The sequence below is a fragment of the Aspergillus pseudoviridinutans genome, assembly GCF_018340605.1.
Source record: "Aspergillus pseudoviridinutans IFM 55266 DNA, scaffold_4, whole genome shotgun sequence".
Classification (NCBI taxonomy): domain Eukaryota; kingdom Fungi; phylum Ascomycota; class Eurotiomycetes; order Eurotiales; family Aspergillaceae; genus Aspergillus; species Aspergillus pseudoviridinutans.
The window spans coordinates 1506575-1524792 of NW_025091284.1; the positions used below are offsets into that span (position 1 = coordinate 1506575).

An 18218-nucleotide genomic window follows, 5' to 3' on the forward strand; every position below is an offset into this window, starting at 1 on the left:
GGAGATCCTAATAACTATTAGTATCAGGAGACAGGTACTAGTTTTAACTAAACTAAATATTAGGCTAGGTAGTTTATATTATAAGACTATTAATTACAAGGCTAAAAGTATTCAGAACTAGGTCTTTTGCATAGTCAAGCATAGCCTTTAACTTATAAATTATTAAGACAGTCCATAGGACATAATAAAGATTAAAGATAAAATTAATATATAATATATTATAATTTATAAACTTATAAACCTAGCCTCGCCATGTCAGTGTTCCAGTATGTTTGTAATAATATTAATGGGCTTATAGGTTATGGATTATCTATAATATCTATAATATTCTCTTAATGAGAGATCTTTCCGCCTACTAAAGTAGTATAGTTTAAAGTCACGTGCAAAATATGGGTAGAAGGGGTATCCATAATCCAACCCGCATGGATTTCAAGGTGGATGGCTAACGTCATGGGTTAACCCAAAACCCATTTGGGTTGGGTTGAACCCCATGTGGATCCATCCAAACCCAACCCATGACCAGTCTAATAGGGAGTCATGGGTCTGGGTTAACACCACAGCCATGGCTAATCTTAATGAAATATATACCATTCAGGAGCTCACAGAGGGTAATTAAATAATAGTACTATTACTAAAAAAAAAAAAAAAAAAAAAAAAAAAAAAAAAAAAAATATTAAGTATTTGTAGAGTTATTTACTATAGAAGGACAAAATCACAGAATTACAAAAACACAAACATCTTAGTCTCAATGCTCTGCCGAGGCTCATGATCCATAATGGAAGGGAGCTCAAAAGCGCTATGAGCTAGGGTAAATCCCCCCTCCTCCAACCGGTCGCTATCAAACTGCTTAAACACCAGCGGCTCATCACGCTGCTGTTGACTGAGATAGTACCACCGGTGATCCTCGTTGTGCCGCACCTTACTCAGCTCGTTCCAGCCCTGCGGAAGGACCAGCCGATACGGCACGATATCCTGCTGCGGGTTGGTAGACTGCCAGTCACAGACAGCGAGCGGATCCCGTTGAACGGTCTTCAACGGCCGCCAGACATTGATGATCATGACTCGACCGCTTAACAGCTGCTTGACGCGCTCCGGGTCGGAGACCTCATTTTCGAGATGCCGCAGCGCACCCGCGACGGTGAAGTCCGTGTGGACGCTGTGCGCTGGGGCGCGATTGTCGGCTAGCTTTGCTTCATCGGAGGAGAAGCAGCGGATGCGATGCGCGAAGGTGATTGTTTCTTTCGCGCCGGTTCTGTTTTGCTCGGGTTAGAGGGTGGCACTGTTTGGCGGAGAGTACGTACATTTTGCGGACCAGCTCCTCTGACTTGGGGATAAGGGTGTCAGTGACCTTTTGCTCGTCGGTCCAGTCGTCGAGCTCGGGGACCTCATCGTGAAAGTACTGGAATCCATGTGTTTCTAGTGTGTACTGGTCCTCGGTTCCGCGGATGTCGTGGATGAGGACGGGATGCTTCGCTTGTTGCTTTTCTACCTCTGCGAATTTCTGCTTTCCGTCGGGTTTGGCAAAGTCGATGATGATCGGGTCGTTGGTGCCTCCCCAGTAGTTGAGCCCTGTCTGTATGTCTTGCTTTTCAGGGGGAGGGTTGGTAGTTGTAGTGGTTGCGATCATTGTGTACAGCGATGAGAATGGAATGGGATGATGAATGAATAGATGTTTTGATTTCTTGGAGTCAGCTACAAAGAAGCCTTTCGAGATTGTCTAACAACATATTTATACACCTTGACTATAGCAGACGCGACCTACGAAGCAAAGGAGGTGATTGATGGCGAACCCGAACACGAACCCGAACCCGAGTGCCGATCATCCCAAGACAATTACCTCATCGGGAAATGTTTCCGAATACGCGATGGAACCGAAATGAGCGACTAGTCAAATCCAAGCTTGAACCCACCCCAGTTCAGCCTGGAGAAAGTTCTGAGAGGATCATACGCAGCCCGGACTGCCTTCATCCGCTGCACATTGGCTTCAGGGAACCCCGCAAACGGATCCTGCCACTCGCCCGCATCGCCCATATACACAAACTCGGAGCTAATTCCTTTCTTCTTGTTAATGGCGTGCAGAGACTCCGCGAGCCGACGCGACCAGGTTTGCACGCGGATATCGTCAGACGCGAGATCCCAGCCTGTGCTGAATTGCCACACTGCAGAATACATTAGTGATTGCCATGGCAAGGAAATCAGGGCCGTACATATCATGGGCTGTTCGTCCAGACCCCACACATTTCCAATTCCATTAGTCTTGGCTACTCGCGCTGCGCCTGCTGGAGAGAGGTTCATGACAAAGGTCGGGTAGAGGCCTTGCACGTCGGATATTTCATTGACCGCGCTCTTCCACGCTTGATAAATGGAGTAGAGGGTCTCGGGGTCGGGCTGCACGGTGTGGTGAGAGAACATGACGCTATCGCCGTTAGCATTAACATCAAGGTCCAAAGGAATGCTTCCTACCGGAACATCTGATTCGGGGTGATGAGTCCCGAAGCAAACTGTTTCCCTGTCGTCACATTGTGTATCTTTGACACGCCAGGGATGGCAGTGAAATTGGCGAACTGAGACGGAGGCCTGCTAACGCCTTCCTGCACCCCAATCAGCGAAGCAGAAGACACCTTCGTCGTGGCATTGTAATTGATCGTGAAGACGCCGCCTGCCCCGATGGGATTCGGCTCATCGAGCTTGACCAGATCACATAGCGCGGTGATAAAATCATAGATTCCGGACTCATTGAAGCTCTGGATTGTGGTGCTGATCTTCGGAATTGCAAACGTCTTCAGCGTAAACTTGGTCACGATCCCAAAGTTATTCGCGCCGCCTTTCAACGCCCAGAACAAATCCGGGTGCGAGGTCGCGGATGCAACGACCTGCGTCCCGTTCCCCAGCACCACCTCGTACCGGACGACGTTGTCCATGGCAAATCCGTACTTGTTGATGAAGTAATGCACGCCGCCGATAAGAGTTAGGCCGGGTACGCCGATGGTCTTAAGACGGCCGCCGATAGCGATGCGTCCGTAGGGGTCGAGGGCAGAGTAGACGTCGTACCATGTCATGCCTGGTCCGACGTCAATGGTCTCGTTGTGGACGGCGAATTGGTCCATTCCAGACAATGCAATGAGGACGCCGTTGTCGATATTGTTGGCTCCGGGGAACTATCCATCTTAGTGAGTGATTATTTGGTTCAGATAGGGATCGTACATTCATGTGTCCACCACCGCGGACAGCAAAGTGCGCATCGCAGTGGGTAAGTATTTTCACGGCGTTCGCGACTTCATCAGCGGTAGTTGGGAGGAAGATACACGATGGGTGAAGGTCGTCACGGATATCCCAGTAGCTGGTAGCCTCGACTGTATAGTTTGCAGATGACGGAAAGAGGACCTTGTCCGGGTAGGAGAACCCAAGCTGTGCACAGGCACATGGAGTTCCTGCCACGGATACATTCCAATTGGCCGCCGCCAGGCCAGCCAGAGAAAGGGTGAGTAGATGTAGAGAAGTCATTTTGATAGGAATTCGCTAGCTGATGGTGTTGATCAAGCTCCAGAAGACCAACGCCTTTTATAGGGACAGTAGCACCCCTGAGCCGTAGGTCGAAGGCATGTCATGACTGCATTTCTCAACTATTGAAACAATAACTTTGAAGATCAGCGATACTCAGCTTGTGCCCTGCACTTTGTTCAGATAGTAGGTGCCTATAGCAAATAAACTTCATCTCGGGTTCGGGTTCGGGTTCGGATTGTTTCTCACCGACGATCTTCGTTGAAGGATCTGCCCTAACCTCGACGGACGCAGCCACAGAACCTGAAATAACTTTGTTCGTAGCCTTATTACCCCAGTAGGAGTCTCAGGCTGCAGTATTACTGCGGATTCACTGCCCGTAGGAGCCACTCTGGATGAGATCGGATCGGAAAGAAGGACGGCCGCTCTCGTTAAGGACCCTCATGCAAGCTTTACCGGCGCGCGAATAACGCTGCCTAGAGATTGATATCTGTTAGCCTATCGGAATTGAACGGTAAATGCGGCTATGAATTGAATCTTAATACTCCAAGTGCCAAGGCTTCAAGCATTTCTATGTTGGGATGACATCGTACCCGAGTACGAATGCGAGATCAGAAATCCCTCGACATGTTGCTGTATGCTTCACATCATTGACAGAATTTGCTATATAAACATCTTGTAGTTCGACACAATGATCATCATACTCTCAGCACAACCTCAGATCTCATCATTGACAAACAGACAACATGTCATCCAACAACGGCTTCGTCCTCTATCACTATGAGCCCTCTCTGCCAGCAGCAATTGTCTTTTCGGTCTTGTTCAACATCACAACACTGGCGCATCTATACCAGCGTTTCAAGTCCGGATCGAAGTACATGAACCCCTTCATCGTGGGTGGCTTCTGTAAGTACCGCAGCAGTTCCATCCATACTCCGGCTGATCATCGACAGTCCAAGTCACCGGCTACGGATGCCGAGCAGCATCGCACTTCTTTGAGAATTCCACCACTCTCTATGCCATCCAGACACTTCTGGTCCTGCTGGCACCGACGCTCTACGCAGCGTCGATCTACATGATCCTTGGCCGGACGATCCAATTCCTCCACGCAGAGCGACTGAGTCCAGTGCCTACGAGATGGATGACCAAGGTTTTCGTTGCGGGGGATATCCTCTCGTTTATCCTGCAGGGAGCTGGTTAGTACCCTCTTACCCTCTGCTGTGAATGCGTTCTGACAGACACAGGTGGAGGAGTGATGTCCGCCGGGGGCTCAAACTCACAAGATATCGGCACGTACATCATCGTCGCCGGTCTTGGCGTTCAGCTCCTCTTCTTTGGTGTTTTTGTCATCGTCGCTTGGGTCTTCCATTTTCGATTCTCCAGCTCGGAAAACTCAGGTACTGATGTGAACACCTCTGGGAAAGTGCCTTGGGCGCGGAGCTGGAATGGTCTGCTCTGGGTGCTGTACCTTGTCAGCGGGCTCATTCTCATACGGAGTGCGTTTCGGATGGTGGAGTTTGCGCAGGGATTCAATGGATACCTGATCAGGCATGAGATTTTCATGTATGTTCTCGATACGGCGTTGATGTTTGTTCTGATGGTTGTGATGAATGTGGTTCATCCTTCTGGTGTTCTGGGCAGGGTGAAAGGGGAGATGGTGGAGTGTGAGACGCTGGGGGCTTAAGGCAAAGACGCGGAGAGGGAGTTTAGATGGATTGGAGTGTTGGACTGCGGTTCTGATATGGTTTGCTTTGTCTTGATTTTTATATGTGGTATGAGTTATTATTTCAGGGAAAGGGTGATATTAAATATATCAATGTTTTAAGTTACGAGGACCCAAAAATAAATCAGGCGGAAGTGGTTCCGGATTTGGAAAGATTGTACCAGGCACTATGATGCTATGGATTACAAGCAGGGTATACTGCAGGAACAACAGTAGCGATGATTGTCAAGGCCGCCACCCCAGTTGTTCCATCGGCCACTGGATCCAAGTGCGATGCTCCTGGTCCAGCAACCCATGGATCCGAGAAAGTAAATGCACACTCCACCCTTCCAGCCACCACATCCACTCCAGCCGCCGGAGCAAGGGACAAAAGTACMCAAATATCACTAGTGCCACATGTCGCTGCTCCCGGAGGAGAGTAAGAAACTCCTCCGATACCTGCAGCAGCCAGGCAAAGACATCCCCCGTCTCCCAGTCCCCGGTATCCGACCACTGAACATACGAAACCCTCAATTCCTGTATTGCTCCCAGGTAAATCCGTAATTCCTGCTGGTCTTTGACCTCTTCCCGAACCAACTCTTCCAAATCGTTCATGAAGGGTTGCCCCTGGGTGGAGAGGGTGTTGCGGTAGTCAGACCGGCGCTGCCGAATACTCAGCAACGCTGCCAATGGTCCCGATCGGAGTTCCTCCTGCGCATAATGGACTATTGCCCCCGTTCCGCGGAAGAGGACCAGCCACTCGGAGATTCGACCCTGCTGGAAGAGAAGCAGGTCGTCGAGTTTGCGGGGCTTGGCGCAGGAGAAAAAGCTAGTGAGAACGGAGAACAGGAAGACCGCGGAGCTGTTCTCGTTCATTAGTTGTGTCATGTTCGCGGTCACAAATTCCAAGGCCACATTGTGGTGGTGTTCTGCCTGAGACACGTAGAATTGCCGTTGCGCTGGCCGTAGGTAAGCCATGTGGAGGGCGGAAACGGCTAGCATCGCGCGGAGCGTATAGTGGGCGCCAAATCCGATCTGCGGTGCATCGATTCGCCAGAAGGTTTGCAGCGCTGGATGTCGAGAGAAGGTATATGCAGTAGACGTAGAGAAATGATGCAGGAGCTCGAGATCGTGCACTGCTAGGTCTGCAGATGCGCAGCTGTTTGGGTTGGAGGCCCGCGGAGATGCATTTTCACTCCTTTGGGATTGCGCAGGACTTCCTCCGCTTGGGAAGGAATATGTGCAGTCTACTGCGTGCTTGCTGCAATTTCTACAGGTCGGCTTGGCCTCATCACACTGTATGCCGAATTAGTTGGGTACTATGATGGAACTTGGATTATGATACTTTGATCTTTCTGGCCTTGCATTGCTGGCAGCCATGTCGTGATTTACGGTGTGTCCGACGACCTCTCATTGGCAATGCACTTGTCATGTTGCCAATCCTCTTTGGTTATAATATAGATGAAAATCACCTAGACAAGGGATGAACTGATAAAGTTACGTTGAGAGGATGAGACAGGCTACTGTCCCTTGCGGAGAGCGGTGGCAAGCAGCAGTATCCCGTATTCCAGCCACGTGGTCAGTGAACCCTAACCCCAATCCTGCTGTTTCTAGTCTCGTCAAAAGACATTTGGATCAACTTGGTCTTTGAAGGCATTCTATGATAGAGCCAGTCTGTCTGTTCTCGTGATACTATTCAACATTTGTATGGGATCCGGTATTCGCATCGTTGGTCAATGCGGAACAGAGAGAATATAGTATGGTATATTTCCTGAAATATAAATATTGCGGTTAGTCTATCAATGCCTAACCCGCTATGTATTAAGATGAATAGAGAGCACTCATGCAGCCCAGCCGAGTGCCGTAAACAGAACCCTTTTATGAATGAGTAGGGTCAAGACTCTGAGAGCAATCGATCATATGCCAGCTTTTCACCAACCTTCCACCACCATCCACTAGCCCACCCCCAGACTAATACTTCCCCCTCTCTCCATCCGTCCACTTCAACATCCTCAGCCAGATGAAAGCCGCTGCTCCGGCGGTAACCATGACCGCACTGAACAGCTCCGCCTTCCAAAACACCCCCCGCTCCAAATCCAACAGCGCCCCAGCAATGGGATTGCCAATCAGCAACCCCAAGCCGGCAAACGTAAAGCACATGCCCATCCGCGTCCCAACAATACTCATATTCGGACTCAGCCGGGCCACAATCGTCGGCGGCAACGAGACAATCGCGCCAGAGAAAAACCCATACAGACACGCAAACACGATCGTCCCCGCAATGTTCTTGATTCCCATCCAGGCGTACGCGAGGATGGCCGCACCCAAACCCATGGGAATGATGGTGTTGAGGGAGCCGAGCCGGTCTGCCACCAGGCCGGGGGTAATACGACCCAAGACGGACGTGGCGTTGAGGATGGCGATGATGTAGAAAGCTAGATCATCGGTTGAGTGGACGACGGAGGACATGTACGAGGGAAGGTAGAAGAACGGAAAGTAGAGGCCGACGAAGGCGCAGAACAGACCGAAGCTGAAGATCAGGAAGGGGGCTTCTTTGAAGGCGGAAAGGTCAAGGAGGGATCGGGTTTGCTTGGGAGGGGGCAGTCGCATGCGCATCACAGCGAGGGAGATGCACAGTCCGCCTAGGGCGATGAAGCCGATGATACGGGTGGTCCAGCCGAAGCCGACGGAGTCGATGAGGTTGCGGAAGATGATGGGGTATATCACGGAGCCTAGCTTGGTCAGTATACGTATGTTTAGTGCAAGGGGAAGGCGAGACATACCAATGCTTCCTCCCGACGCGGTGATGCCCGTCGCCACAGCCCGCCGCGTGGTAAAGTAAGTAGCCACAATAGCGATGCTAGGCAGGAACAGGAATGCACAACCAATTCCGACAGTGACTCCATGAGCCAGAAAGACTTGGTAGTACTGGTCTGACAGGGAAGTCATCATCAGACCGAAAACGACCAGAAATGAGCCCAGGGCTATCATGGTCTTGAGGTACCCCTTATCGAAGACCGGACCGGCAACGACTCCAACCAGGAACAGCAGAAAGCCCTGGACGGTGCCAATCCAGGAGATGGACGAGGGAGAGTGCCCATGCAAGAGATCCGTTTCATAGTAGGTCTGGTACACGCCAAAGGTGTTGACCACGCCCCTGGAGATCGGTTAGGGAGCGCGAAAGTCAACCAGGATATCTCCATAACTTACCATGAGTTGAAGAAGAGGAAAAAGGCTCCGACAACCTGAAGCCATGCCATCCACCCTCCATTTGGAGGGGGAGGGGGAGTCTGCGTCTCCTGCGCCTCCTGCGCTTTCTCTACCTGGGGCTCCTCAACAGGGAGTGTAGAGGGAGGAGACGACACTTCACTGCGATTATCCGGAGTAGCAGTAGCAGTAGCAGTCATGATGAAGGTATTGGCTGATTGCCGACAGAGTTGAGAGAATCGCACGTCAGCCCAATGTTGGATAGACTCATTTCCCCTCAAACAGACCAGGAACCAACCCTGTATCTATATGGCTTTAACAAAGCAATACACGGTGCGCCGAAGTGATACACCAAGCCAACTGATTAATAATGCAACAATGTGATCTGCCGGTTAGCCGAGACTACGCCTAAATGGTGCAATAATAGGTCTTTATTTTGTATTGATTCTATCTGTTTCCATGCAGGGATGGGCGCATCTGTTTTCCGCCGTCGCGCCAGATTGGTCGATCATGCCGCCTAGGCGTCGCCTTAAGTCGTATTGGGCCCATCAGATCAGCCACGATGAAACGCAAGATTCACCCTGTCGGCGCCACTCCGGGCTGGCGTCCAAGGATAAAGATCCTGCCAAATCCTTCGCATCCTTTCCTTCAATCATTCTCTCTCGTGGCTGCACACCTCCCCTTGGCCTGTCGGCTGGGCCGCACACCCACACAGAAGCGAGGGCTAGACCGCTAAAGCGTCCTTCAAGCATTTTCAAAAACCGAGCTAATGTGCATTTCTATTACTCTAACTTCTGACATAATTCTCACTCAGGAAATGATACCACCGCAGATCTTCTTCACGACAGTGCATTGATCTAACCCTAACAAGCAAATGGTGACAGTTGTCGCAACTAACTACTGTTCAAACACCATAATCTTCTTGCGCTCGCCTACTTCGCCCCTCTCGTGGCGCTCCAGCACCTCCTGCAACTTGCCCTCTAGATCCTGGTCGCCTCGCTTCCACCGCACATACTCCAGCGCAGGGGCCTTTAGCGTCCCCCCCATGAATAACCGCGCAAACCAATCCAATAGCGCCGTCTGATGAAACGATGATCGTCGGCCAAGACAGTCGCTCAGTCGAAATGCCTTGAGAGTGATGTTGCGCTGCCACAGGAACGGCCGCAGGTTGCCATCGGGGCCCGACGGCGCTACCCCCAGGAAGCCAGCCGTGACGAGTGTGGCTCCAGGGGCCAAAAACGACGCCATCAGTCGCGCCAGTGCGTCATCAGACACAAAGTCGATGGCGAGATTGATGCGCTTGCCCGCGAGCAGCTCCGCGCCGGAGACCTTCAGCTCGTCAGCGGTCAGGACAAGTGATGCGCCGTGCGACCGCAGCGAGAGTTTGGTGCGCTCGAGTTCCTCATCGGTACCACGGTCGCGAATCACGCTGATGACATTGACACCCTGCAAGTGCGCCAATTGACTCACGAAATGGCTCACCGTGCCGGTCGCCGCGTTCTGGATGATCCAGTCGCCGGGCTCGAGGGCGGAATAGTCCCGTAGCAGGAAGTAGGCCGGTGCCACCCCCATGCGTAGGATACATGCGAGCCGGGGATCCAGTTCCGACGGAACCCGCAGCACGTCGTTCTCGTCAAGGACGGCGTGGGTGCGCCAGGACCCTCGGCAGTGGGTCCGCAGGAGGATCGTGTCCCCGACGCGGAACTGGGTCACTTCCGACCCCGTCTTGACAATGCGGGCCGCCCCGTCTGAGCCTGGAATGGGCCGGTGCTCGCCGTCCCCGACGCCGACATGGTTCTGTGGTTTGACCGGATATTTTCCGTGCAAAACCAGAAAGTCGAGGGGATTGATGGGTGCTGCAAGGAACTCCACCACCACCTGGTTAGGACCACAGTCCGCAGGCGTAGGGATTGAAACAAGACGGATGTCTTTGACGGGTTCTGCGGAGCCGTACGCAAATACGAGGGATTGAGCCATGATGTAATGGGAGTCAATGAGAGAACTTTAACTTGCAAGCTGATTGGTTGCGACTACCGAAGTCAATGGGGATGGTTGCAGATGTCCAGCGTTGTATATGGGAGCCATTTATAGCACGTCGACGGACAAATTCAGCTAGAGCCATCATCGTCGAAGCATAAAATATGCAGACACTCGTAGAATATTTTCGAAACCTCGGCTGCAGTAAGACGAGAATTAGACCGGTTTAGGGTGGCGCTACGTATCCCCTCAGAGAACCAAGCATTTTCCTTTGACGGAAAAACCCGTGTCCCACCTTAGGGTGAGCTTGTTGCAACCTCACATTCCGCTGACAGTTCACAACACGGAGTGGCCGATCCAGCTGCACGTTGTCGAGAATGCAGCAAGCCATTCTCTCAGTGGCGCGTTTGATCCTTGTCTGCACGCAACGCCGATCGAATACGAGGTTGCATTGCAAGCCACCAGATGCACAGAAGAACATGGCTCAAAGCGTGGCTCTTGCTTGTGCATCACCAGGATCCTATGACACATGGTTTGATAATGACTCTGCAGATGCAGGGGTCGCGCAATTTCTGCAGGCTTCATGCTGCATTGTATTGGTCAGCCCGTGGCCCGGTATAAGCCGGGTATACTTCTGCAAAATGATTCCGTTCCAGTCAGAGGCCTCCCAGGTCCAGTTCGGCATGGAGACGGCGGACTATTTTCTAATAGGCCATGTTTTACTCAGTCGATCAGGGATCGAGATCCTGCAAGGCGCAAGGTAACTGTCAGATATCGTGATCGGCATTGTCGATTCTCGGAGGCAACCCGAAAGACGACAGCGAGGCAGATTCATCTGAGATTGAGCAGTAAATTATCATTGGCCAGATCAGATGCCGACTGCAAATTCCTCGTGTTTGACTTCTCCCCGTTTCGATCTTGGGCAGAGACGCCGGAATCTCTCCTGTCGCGATACCACCTCACGTCATCGAAACATCCAGTACTCAACGTGGTTGATGGATTGGTTAGGAATGTACTTTTGGTACTTCTCCTCACTGACTGGCAGGTCTAGCCCAAGGTGGAGCCTCGTGGCGCTCTTCATACTGACAGCCATGCAGACGAGTGAATGGCGAGTTTCAGGTTCGAAGTTGCAGAGGAAGGATCGTTCGCGTCGGAAAAAGTATGCAGAAGTACGCAGAGGAAAAGCATCATCGAAGGCATCAATGTGGTATTCGGCCCCCAAGCCGCTGCTGCTGCCAGAGAGGGGGTTCAATGAAGTCCAAAATGAGATTCACATCGAGCCTTCGTCAAACGTAGACATAAATAGCCTAATCTAGCCCTCCCAAATCTCATCAAAATCAAGCAAAAACTTCAAGAAGAGGAATTCCCAAGTCTCATCGCTCTTAGAGTCCAGTTCCTCGCTTATTGAACTCGCTACGGCATCAGAATGGCTCCAGTCGCTCTTCGAGATCTCGCGGATAGCCCTGAGCGCCAGGGCAGCGAGGTTATCTCGATGAAGGCTCCCTCATTTCCTCTTCTTAGTCCTCCGTCTCCTCCTTGCCTTGTTACAGACTACATCAGATATCAAGTCGAGTCAAACCCTGATGCTCCAGCTGTTCAATGCGAGCAGGAGCCGCCGTACAGCTATGCCGAGCTGTGGCATCTCGTCGAGCACATTGCGGCAGCGGGTCAACTCCGCTCTGGTCGTATCATACCCCTCTGTATGGACCCGTCTGTCGAGTTTGTGGCCACCGTGCTGGCCATCCTCTGGTCCGGATCCGCCTATGTCATTCTCGATCCGGAAGGTTCTGCGGAGCGTAACCGCGTTATTGCGGCGGATTGCGGTAGCGAACCTGTTGTCGTCCACGAAAAGTATGCGCCCCTGTTTGATCACACCATCACCATCGAGAGCATCCGGTCGAGTCAGACCTATGGGCAACTTGACCCTCCTTCGGTTACTCCATCCGACCTGGCATACTTGATCTATACCTCTGGCTCAACTGGTACCCCCAAGGGCGTCCTCCTCAGCCATCGTGCTGTCTCTCATGGCATCGACCAATTCCAACTCAATGGCCGCAACCGATGGCTGCTCTTCTACAACCCCATCTTCTCTGCAGCTCAACGAACCATCCTGGCCACCCTGTCCAAGGGCGCCTGTCTGTGTCTCGCCAGAAGAGACCGACTCGCAACTGCCTTGCCCGAGGTGTTGAACAACCTTCAGATCGATGCCCTGGGCATCACTCCCTCAGCTCTCGCCTTGCTGTCTCCCGATGAGACGCCCAGTTGCTTGCAACAGATCACCACTGTCGGCGAGCCCCTCAGTCAGTCCCTTGTCAACAGATGGGCAGACAAAGTACACCTGCGCGTCTCATATGGACTCAGCGAATGTGCTCAACTGAACTTCTCCCGTCAACTCCAGCCGGGCGATAACCCTCGCAATCCCGGCCTCCCATCTGATACAACCACCGCCGTTGTCCTCGAGCCTGGCACCACGAACCGTCTTTCTGTCAACGAGCCCGGCGAGCTCTGTCTATATGGTCCTCAGGTTGCCAATGGCTACCACCACCGACAGAAGGAAACCCAAGCTGCCTTTGTCAAGTCGCCGGAGTATGCACCGGGCACGATGATGTTCCGCACCGGCGATTTGGCCGTCCAGCGTGAGGATGGAACGTTTGAAATTCTGGGCCGTATCGATCACCAGGTCAAAATCCACGGTCAGAGGGTAGAGCCTGAGGAGGTGGCTGCCAAGCTGGCGACGGTGACGGGTGTAGCCAGCTTGGTGTGTGTGGGATGCTACATCAACGAGCGCATGTCGCTTGTTGCTGCTGTTGTCCCTTCACCCGAGACTGACTGGGCCACGCTCGTGCAGAACCTGCGCAATCATGCTCGCCAGTCTTTCCCGCCGTACATGGTTCCCAGTTATTGGCTGTCGTGCGCCGAGTTCCCCGTCAACCAGAATGGAAAAGTGGATTTCCGGGCCATTCGTCGACTTGCTGAAGGTACTGAGGTTAGCAAGATGTTGGGCCACAGTACCTCACCGAAAGACGCTGCTACCGCTGGCTTGAGCGAGACTGCCGCGAAGATTGCGCAGGTTTGGGCAGAAGTGTTGAATCTGCCCGCGTCCTCTATCACGCCCTCGGATTCCCTGGTGGCACTGGGAGGAACCTCCATTGACGCAATCCGCGCGATTCGTGAACTAAAGCAACGCGGAATTCACGTCGAGTTGGCGGATATGCTTCAGGCACAGACGGTCGAGGAAATTGCGGATACGGTCCAACTGGACTCGACTGAAACTCACGATAGCAATGAGCCAGCCGCGCCTTTCGATTACATCTCTGATGCAGCACTTAAGGCGGACTTCCTTGCCGACCGTCGTGTTGTCGATGCTTATCCTGTCACCGCACTGCAGGAAGGCATCCTGGCCAGCACGCTCCAAGGCAGCCAGGACTATCTCTACCAACGCGTTTTTGACATTCGCCATCTCGACCTTGTACGACTTCAGCTGGCATTCCAAGTCGTCTTCTGGCGCACGGAAATCCTCAAATCCACCTTTGTCACTGCGGCCAAGGGCTTCGCTCAGGTCGTGCGCAATGACTTCAACCTACCTTGGTCGGAGGTGTCTATGAGCCTCCCTGAGTATCTGGAACAGGACAAAAACAGAGGCGTCACACTGGGCGAACCATTCATCCGTGTCGCCGTCCTCGACAGAAGCATTCTCGTCGTCTCGGTTCATCATGCCCTCTTCGACTTCTGGTCTCACAGATTCCTTTTCGACGATGTCGCTCGTGTATATTACGGCCGTCGTCCCGAGAAGCGCCCGGAGTGGAAATCTTTCGTGGCCCTTCTGCACACACGAGACACAAAGCAATCCCATGACTTCTGGAGAGAACATCTCGGCGAGGCGGTGCCAACAGTCCTCAATTATGCTCCTGTGACAAAAACATCCACAGCCAGGCGCACTGTCAGCCAGCAGGTCAAGGCCGCATCATCGGCTTTGCGCGCTCCTCTGGGTGCCATTATCCATGCGGCGTGGGCTCTCGTCCTCTCCTCCCACATCGCTTCCAAGTCTGTGACAATGGCAACGGCTGTTTCCGGTCGCGAGCTGCCTGTTCCAGGGATTGAGGCCCTGAACGGACCCACGCTGGCTGTCGTACCCTATGCCGTCGCAATCGATCCAGAACAGACCCTTCAGCAGCTGGTGCAGTCAGTCAACACCAGTCTCTGGAAGGTCATCAAGCATTCCCAGGTCGGAGTGCGGAATGCGCTGGCCGCCGCTGAGCGCCAGGGTGCTACTCTCTTCGACACTATGGTCAATATCCTCGTAAGCGAAAAGGGCAACGATGATATTTCCAAGGAGGTGTTCCAGCTCTACGGTCGCCGACCAGTATGGAGAACCGAGTACACGACTCTGAACGTTGAGGACGGCGCTACAGGTATCGACGTCACGCTCACTTCGCCAATGGAAGAGCGCCGTTTGGAGTTCATTCTCGAGCAGTTTTGCATGGCACTGAATCTCATTACATCCAATCCTCGACAGACAGTCAAGGCGACGAACCTGGTCAGCGCAACAGAGCTAGAGTTCATGCTTCAGCCACACAAGAACTTGCCTGATGCCAGTCGCACGTTGCACGGCCAATTCGAAGCCACGGTCCGCACATACCCCGACCGGACTGCGATCAACTACCAAAACGAGCTGTTCCTTACGTATGCTGAGTTGGATACCGAGGCGAACCGCATGGCACACTATCTTTCCGAGCGCGGGGTGGTGCCAGGTGACATCGTCCCTCTTCTCCTAGAGAAGTCGCCGTTGATGATGAAGGCCATTCTCGGGCTGTTCAAGCTCGGCGGTGCTTACGTACCTTTGAGTCCTGAGAACCCCTTGGAAAGGAACGCGTACATTGCTCGCGACGTCAGCGCCAAGTTTGTCCTCACGGAGAAGGAACATGAATCTTACTTTGCCTCGGAAAGCGATATTCCTAGCATTCTCCTGGACCAGGTCAACCTTTCCCCATATGGCCCCGAGCCACAGCAACTCACTGTCTCTCCGGATGCCATCGCCTACCTCCTCTACACCTCTGGAAGTACTGGTCTTCCAAAGGGTGTCATGGTGACACATGGCGCTTGTGCAGCTGCCATGCAATCGATTATCGAGTTTGAGCATCGCCAGGGCCAGGAGTCGAGGATGCTGCAGTTCTCCAACTACGTCTTTGACGTCTCACTGTACGACTTCTTCGTAGCCCTGCACAGCGGCGGCACTCTGTGCATTGCACCCTCGGAGCGCCTGCTGAACAACCTTGCCGAGGTTATCAACGAGATGAACGTCAACCATGTTTTCCTTACTCCGACAGTGGCTCGACTGCTGAATCCCAAGGACGTCCCCAACCTGGAGTCCATGACTGTCGGCGGTGAACAGCTGACCCGTGACGTGGTAACAACATGGGCCTCGCGTGTGAATCTTCGCAATGGCTACGGGCCAACTGAGGCCTCCGTTCTGGTGACGATGAAGGATGTCGATGCTGACACGATCGGAGGCAATATTGGCACGCCTCTCGCGTCTGTGGGTGCCATCGTTCTGGAAGCAGATGGTGTCCGTCCAGTCCCTTACGGTGCTGTCGGAGAGCTGTGCTTCTTCGGGCCACAGCTCGCGCAAGGGTACTTCAAGAAGCCTGATATTACCAATGCCGCCTTTATCGAGAGTGAAGTGCTCAATGGGCAGCGTCTATACCGCAGTGGCGACTTGGCCCGGTATCTGCCAAACGGAGACATTGAGTGTTTGGGCCGTAAGGACGACCAGGTCAAGATTAACGGTCATCGGATCGAGCTCGGAGAGATAGAGCAAGCCTTCCTGCGGACTGGTGAGGTCAAGGACTGTGTGTTGACCGTCTGGAAGCAGAACAGCACTGCGCATCTTGTTGCGGTCGCCGTTTTCGATGGTGCTGCTGCTGAAAAACCGGGCGAGATTCTTCCACTGGAAGGCTTTGCCGAGAACGTGCAGCGCGTCCGAGCCAAGCTCACTGGCCTTACTCCATACATGATTCCAAAGGCAATTGTCCCTCTATCGTCGCTCCCAAGACTTCCATCCGGCAAGGCCAACCGCAAGCAGCTCAAGGCGATGGTGCAGTCGCTGAGTCAGGGCGAACTGACCAAGTTCTCATTTGACAAGATCGGCGCTGCGCAGTCAAAGGGTGCGGTTATCCCTCTGGTCTCTGAGACACAAAAGGTACTGCAACAAGGATGGATCGAAACCCTGCAGCTTCCCGACGATCAATTCGGTTTGGAAGCCGACTTCCTCAGTCTCGGCGGCGATTCCATTGCCGCCATCAATCTCGTCAGCTGGCTCAGACGCAAGCAGCTCAAGATCTCCGTACGAGATGTGCTCAAATACACTGGCCTCGGAGCAATGGCCGACCAGCTGAAGGGCGAGTCGGACAACGCCCAACAGATTCAACAGAAGACCTTCACTCCTCCCTCGGAGGTTGATTCTGCTGTCTCTGCCGCTGGTCTGCAGGCGACTGAGTATGAGTACATCTATCCTTGCCCGCCTGGACAGGCCGAGTTCCTGACCCAGGGTGCGCATCCCGAGGCGTTGTGGAGTCTGATGACAGTCCGGAAGGTCGGCAATGACTTTGAACCAAGGCAATGGATTGACCTGGTTCGACAGCTGGCAACGACCAACGAGATCCTACGCACGACCTTTACTCGCTGTCACGGAAAATGGTATGGTGTTGTTCTCCGCGATGCAACCCCTGTGGTCGAGATCTATGAAGATGTCAGCGACGAGCAGAGACAACAAATTATTAAGACTCTTGACGACCACCGTTTCGTATTTGGCAAGCCCTTCATTCGCTACGCCATTCTCCGTTTGTCGACGGGCGAGACCGAAATTGTCACCAAGCTCGACCATGGCCTGTACGACGGAACGCTTCTCCGCATCTTTGGCGAGCACTTTGAGGCTTACCAAGACAATGTTCCGGTGGAACGCTTCACCCCATTCAAAGACTTTGCATTCCACATCTGGCAGATGGACAAGTCCCGCACGCTGTCGTTCTGGAAGCAATCCGAGAAGCGACCTATTGCCTTCGAATTCCCCAGCGCAAGCGCCACCGAACCGCGCATCAACTCTGTGCATGTACACACCATCAACCTCGAGTTTGACGGATTCGCCAAGTCCACCGGTGCCACTGTCTCTATCATCTTCCAGTCCATCTTCCAACTCTGGCTGGCGCTGCGCAGCAACCAACGCGACGTCGCCTTCGACTACCTCTACACAGGCCGAAACATTGACATGCCCGACCCTCAAACCATCAACGGCACCTGTGCGAATTTCGTTCCCATGCGGTCAAAAGTCGACCCGTCAATGCCTGTGTCGGAATTCCTTCGTCAGACCCAGGATGAATTCTGGCAGTACACCGAAAACAGCACGGTGGGAATGGACGAGATTCATGAAGCCTGTGAGACGACGCGTGAGGGATTCTCGAACAAGACTCTCTTCCTCTTCCAGCCATTTGAGCCGGTCGCCGCGACAGGGAAGCAGTACCAGAGGTGGGTTGTGATGGCCAAGTCCCAGGTGACGATGCCGCAGCCATATGCGGTAGTATTCGAGGTTGTCAAGACAGCGGATGTGAATGAGTATAAGCTCAAGTTTGCCTTTGACAAACGTATTTACGAGAAGGAACAAGTACAGATTGAGACACGGGTGATTGAGAAGTTGTTGGCCAAGGTGATGGAGAATGCGGAGGCGTCCGTGGGAGATGTTCTGGGATCGTTTCGTTCTTGACTGGTCTAAATGATTGTATATAGAATAAAAGTTAATGGAATTCTTTGATTGAGACGAAGTATCTTCCCTTTGATT

General features: G+C 52.8%; 7 protein-coding genes across 7 annotated transcripts; 2 read left to right on the plus strand and 5 right to left on the minus strand.

Annotated features, from left to right (window-relative positions):
- Window positions 1-720: 720 nt before the first annotated feature.
- On the minus strand, window positions 721-1627 carry Asppvi_005959 (uncharacterized protein; the record flags this gene model as incomplete). The annotated part of the gene is made up of 2 exons (XM_043301868.1): window positions 721-1252; window positions 1302-1627. 2 exons carry the CDS (start codon window positions 1625-1627, stop codon window positions 721-723), a joined length of 858 nt encoding a protein of 285 aa, XP_043157803.1.
- Window positions 1628-1884: 257 nt separating this feature from the next.
- Window positions 1885-3504, minus strand: Asppvi_005960 (FAD-binding oxidoreductase; the record flags this gene model as incomplete). Its single annotated transcript, XM_043301869.1, has 4 exons — window positions 1885-2159; window positions 2208-2416; window positions 2464-3158; window positions 3205-3504. The coding sequence occupies 4 exons, from the start codon at window positions 3502-3504 to the stop codon at window positions 1885-1887; spliced, it is 1479 nt and encodes a 492-aa protein (XP_043157804.1).
- Window positions 3505-4247: 743 nt separating this feature from the next.
- Window positions 4248-5185, plus strand: Asppvi_005961 (RTA1 domain-containing protein; the record flags this gene model as incomplete). The annotated part of the gene is made up of 3 exons (XM_043301870.1): window positions 4248-4407; window positions 4455-4697; window positions 4746-5185. 3 exons carry the CDS (start codon window positions 4248-4250, stop codon window positions 5183-5185), a joined length of 843 nt encoding a protein of 280 aa, XP_043157805.1.
- A 264-nt stretch (window positions 5186-5449) lies between these two features.
- Window positions 5450-6205, minus strand: Asppvi_005962 (uncharacterized protein; the record flags this gene model as incomplete). The annotated part of the gene is made up of 1 exon (XM_043301871.1): window positions 5450-6205. One exon carries the CDS (start codon window positions 6203-6205, stop codon window positions 5450-5452), a length of 756 nt encoding a protein of 251 aa, XP_043157806.1.
- A 969-nt stretch (window positions 6206-7174) lies between these two features.
- Asppvi_005963 (MCT family MFS transporter) lies at window positions 7175-8610 on the minus strand (the record flags this gene model as incomplete). The annotated part of the gene is made up of 3 exons (XM_043301872.1): window positions 7175-7935; window positions 7987-8360; window positions 8414-8610. The coding sequence occupies 3 exons, from the start codon at window positions 8608-8610 to the stop codon at window positions 7175-7177; spliced, it is 1332 nt and encodes a 443-aa protein (XP_043157807.1).
- A 697-nt stretch (window positions 8611-9307) lies between these two features.
- On the minus strand, window positions 9308-10387 carry Asppvi_005964 (MDR family NADPH-dependent oxidoreductase; the record flags this gene model as incomplete). The annotated part of the gene is made up of 1 exon (XM_043301873.1): window positions 9308-10387. The coding sequence occupies one exon, from the start codon at window positions 10385-10387 to the stop codon at window positions 9308-9310; it is 1080 nt and encodes a 359-aa protein (XP_043157808.1).
- Window positions 10388-11813: 1426 nt separating this feature from the next.
- Window positions 11814-18143, plus strand: sidE (nonribosomal peptide synthase SidE; the record flags this gene model as incomplete). Its single annotated transcript, XM_043301874.1, has 1 exon — window positions 11814-18143. One exon carries the CDS (start codon window positions 11814-11816, stop codon window positions 18141-18143), a length of 6330 nt encoding a protein of 2109 aa, XP_043157809.1.
- Between the last annotated feature and the right edge of the window lie 75 nt (window positions 18144-18218).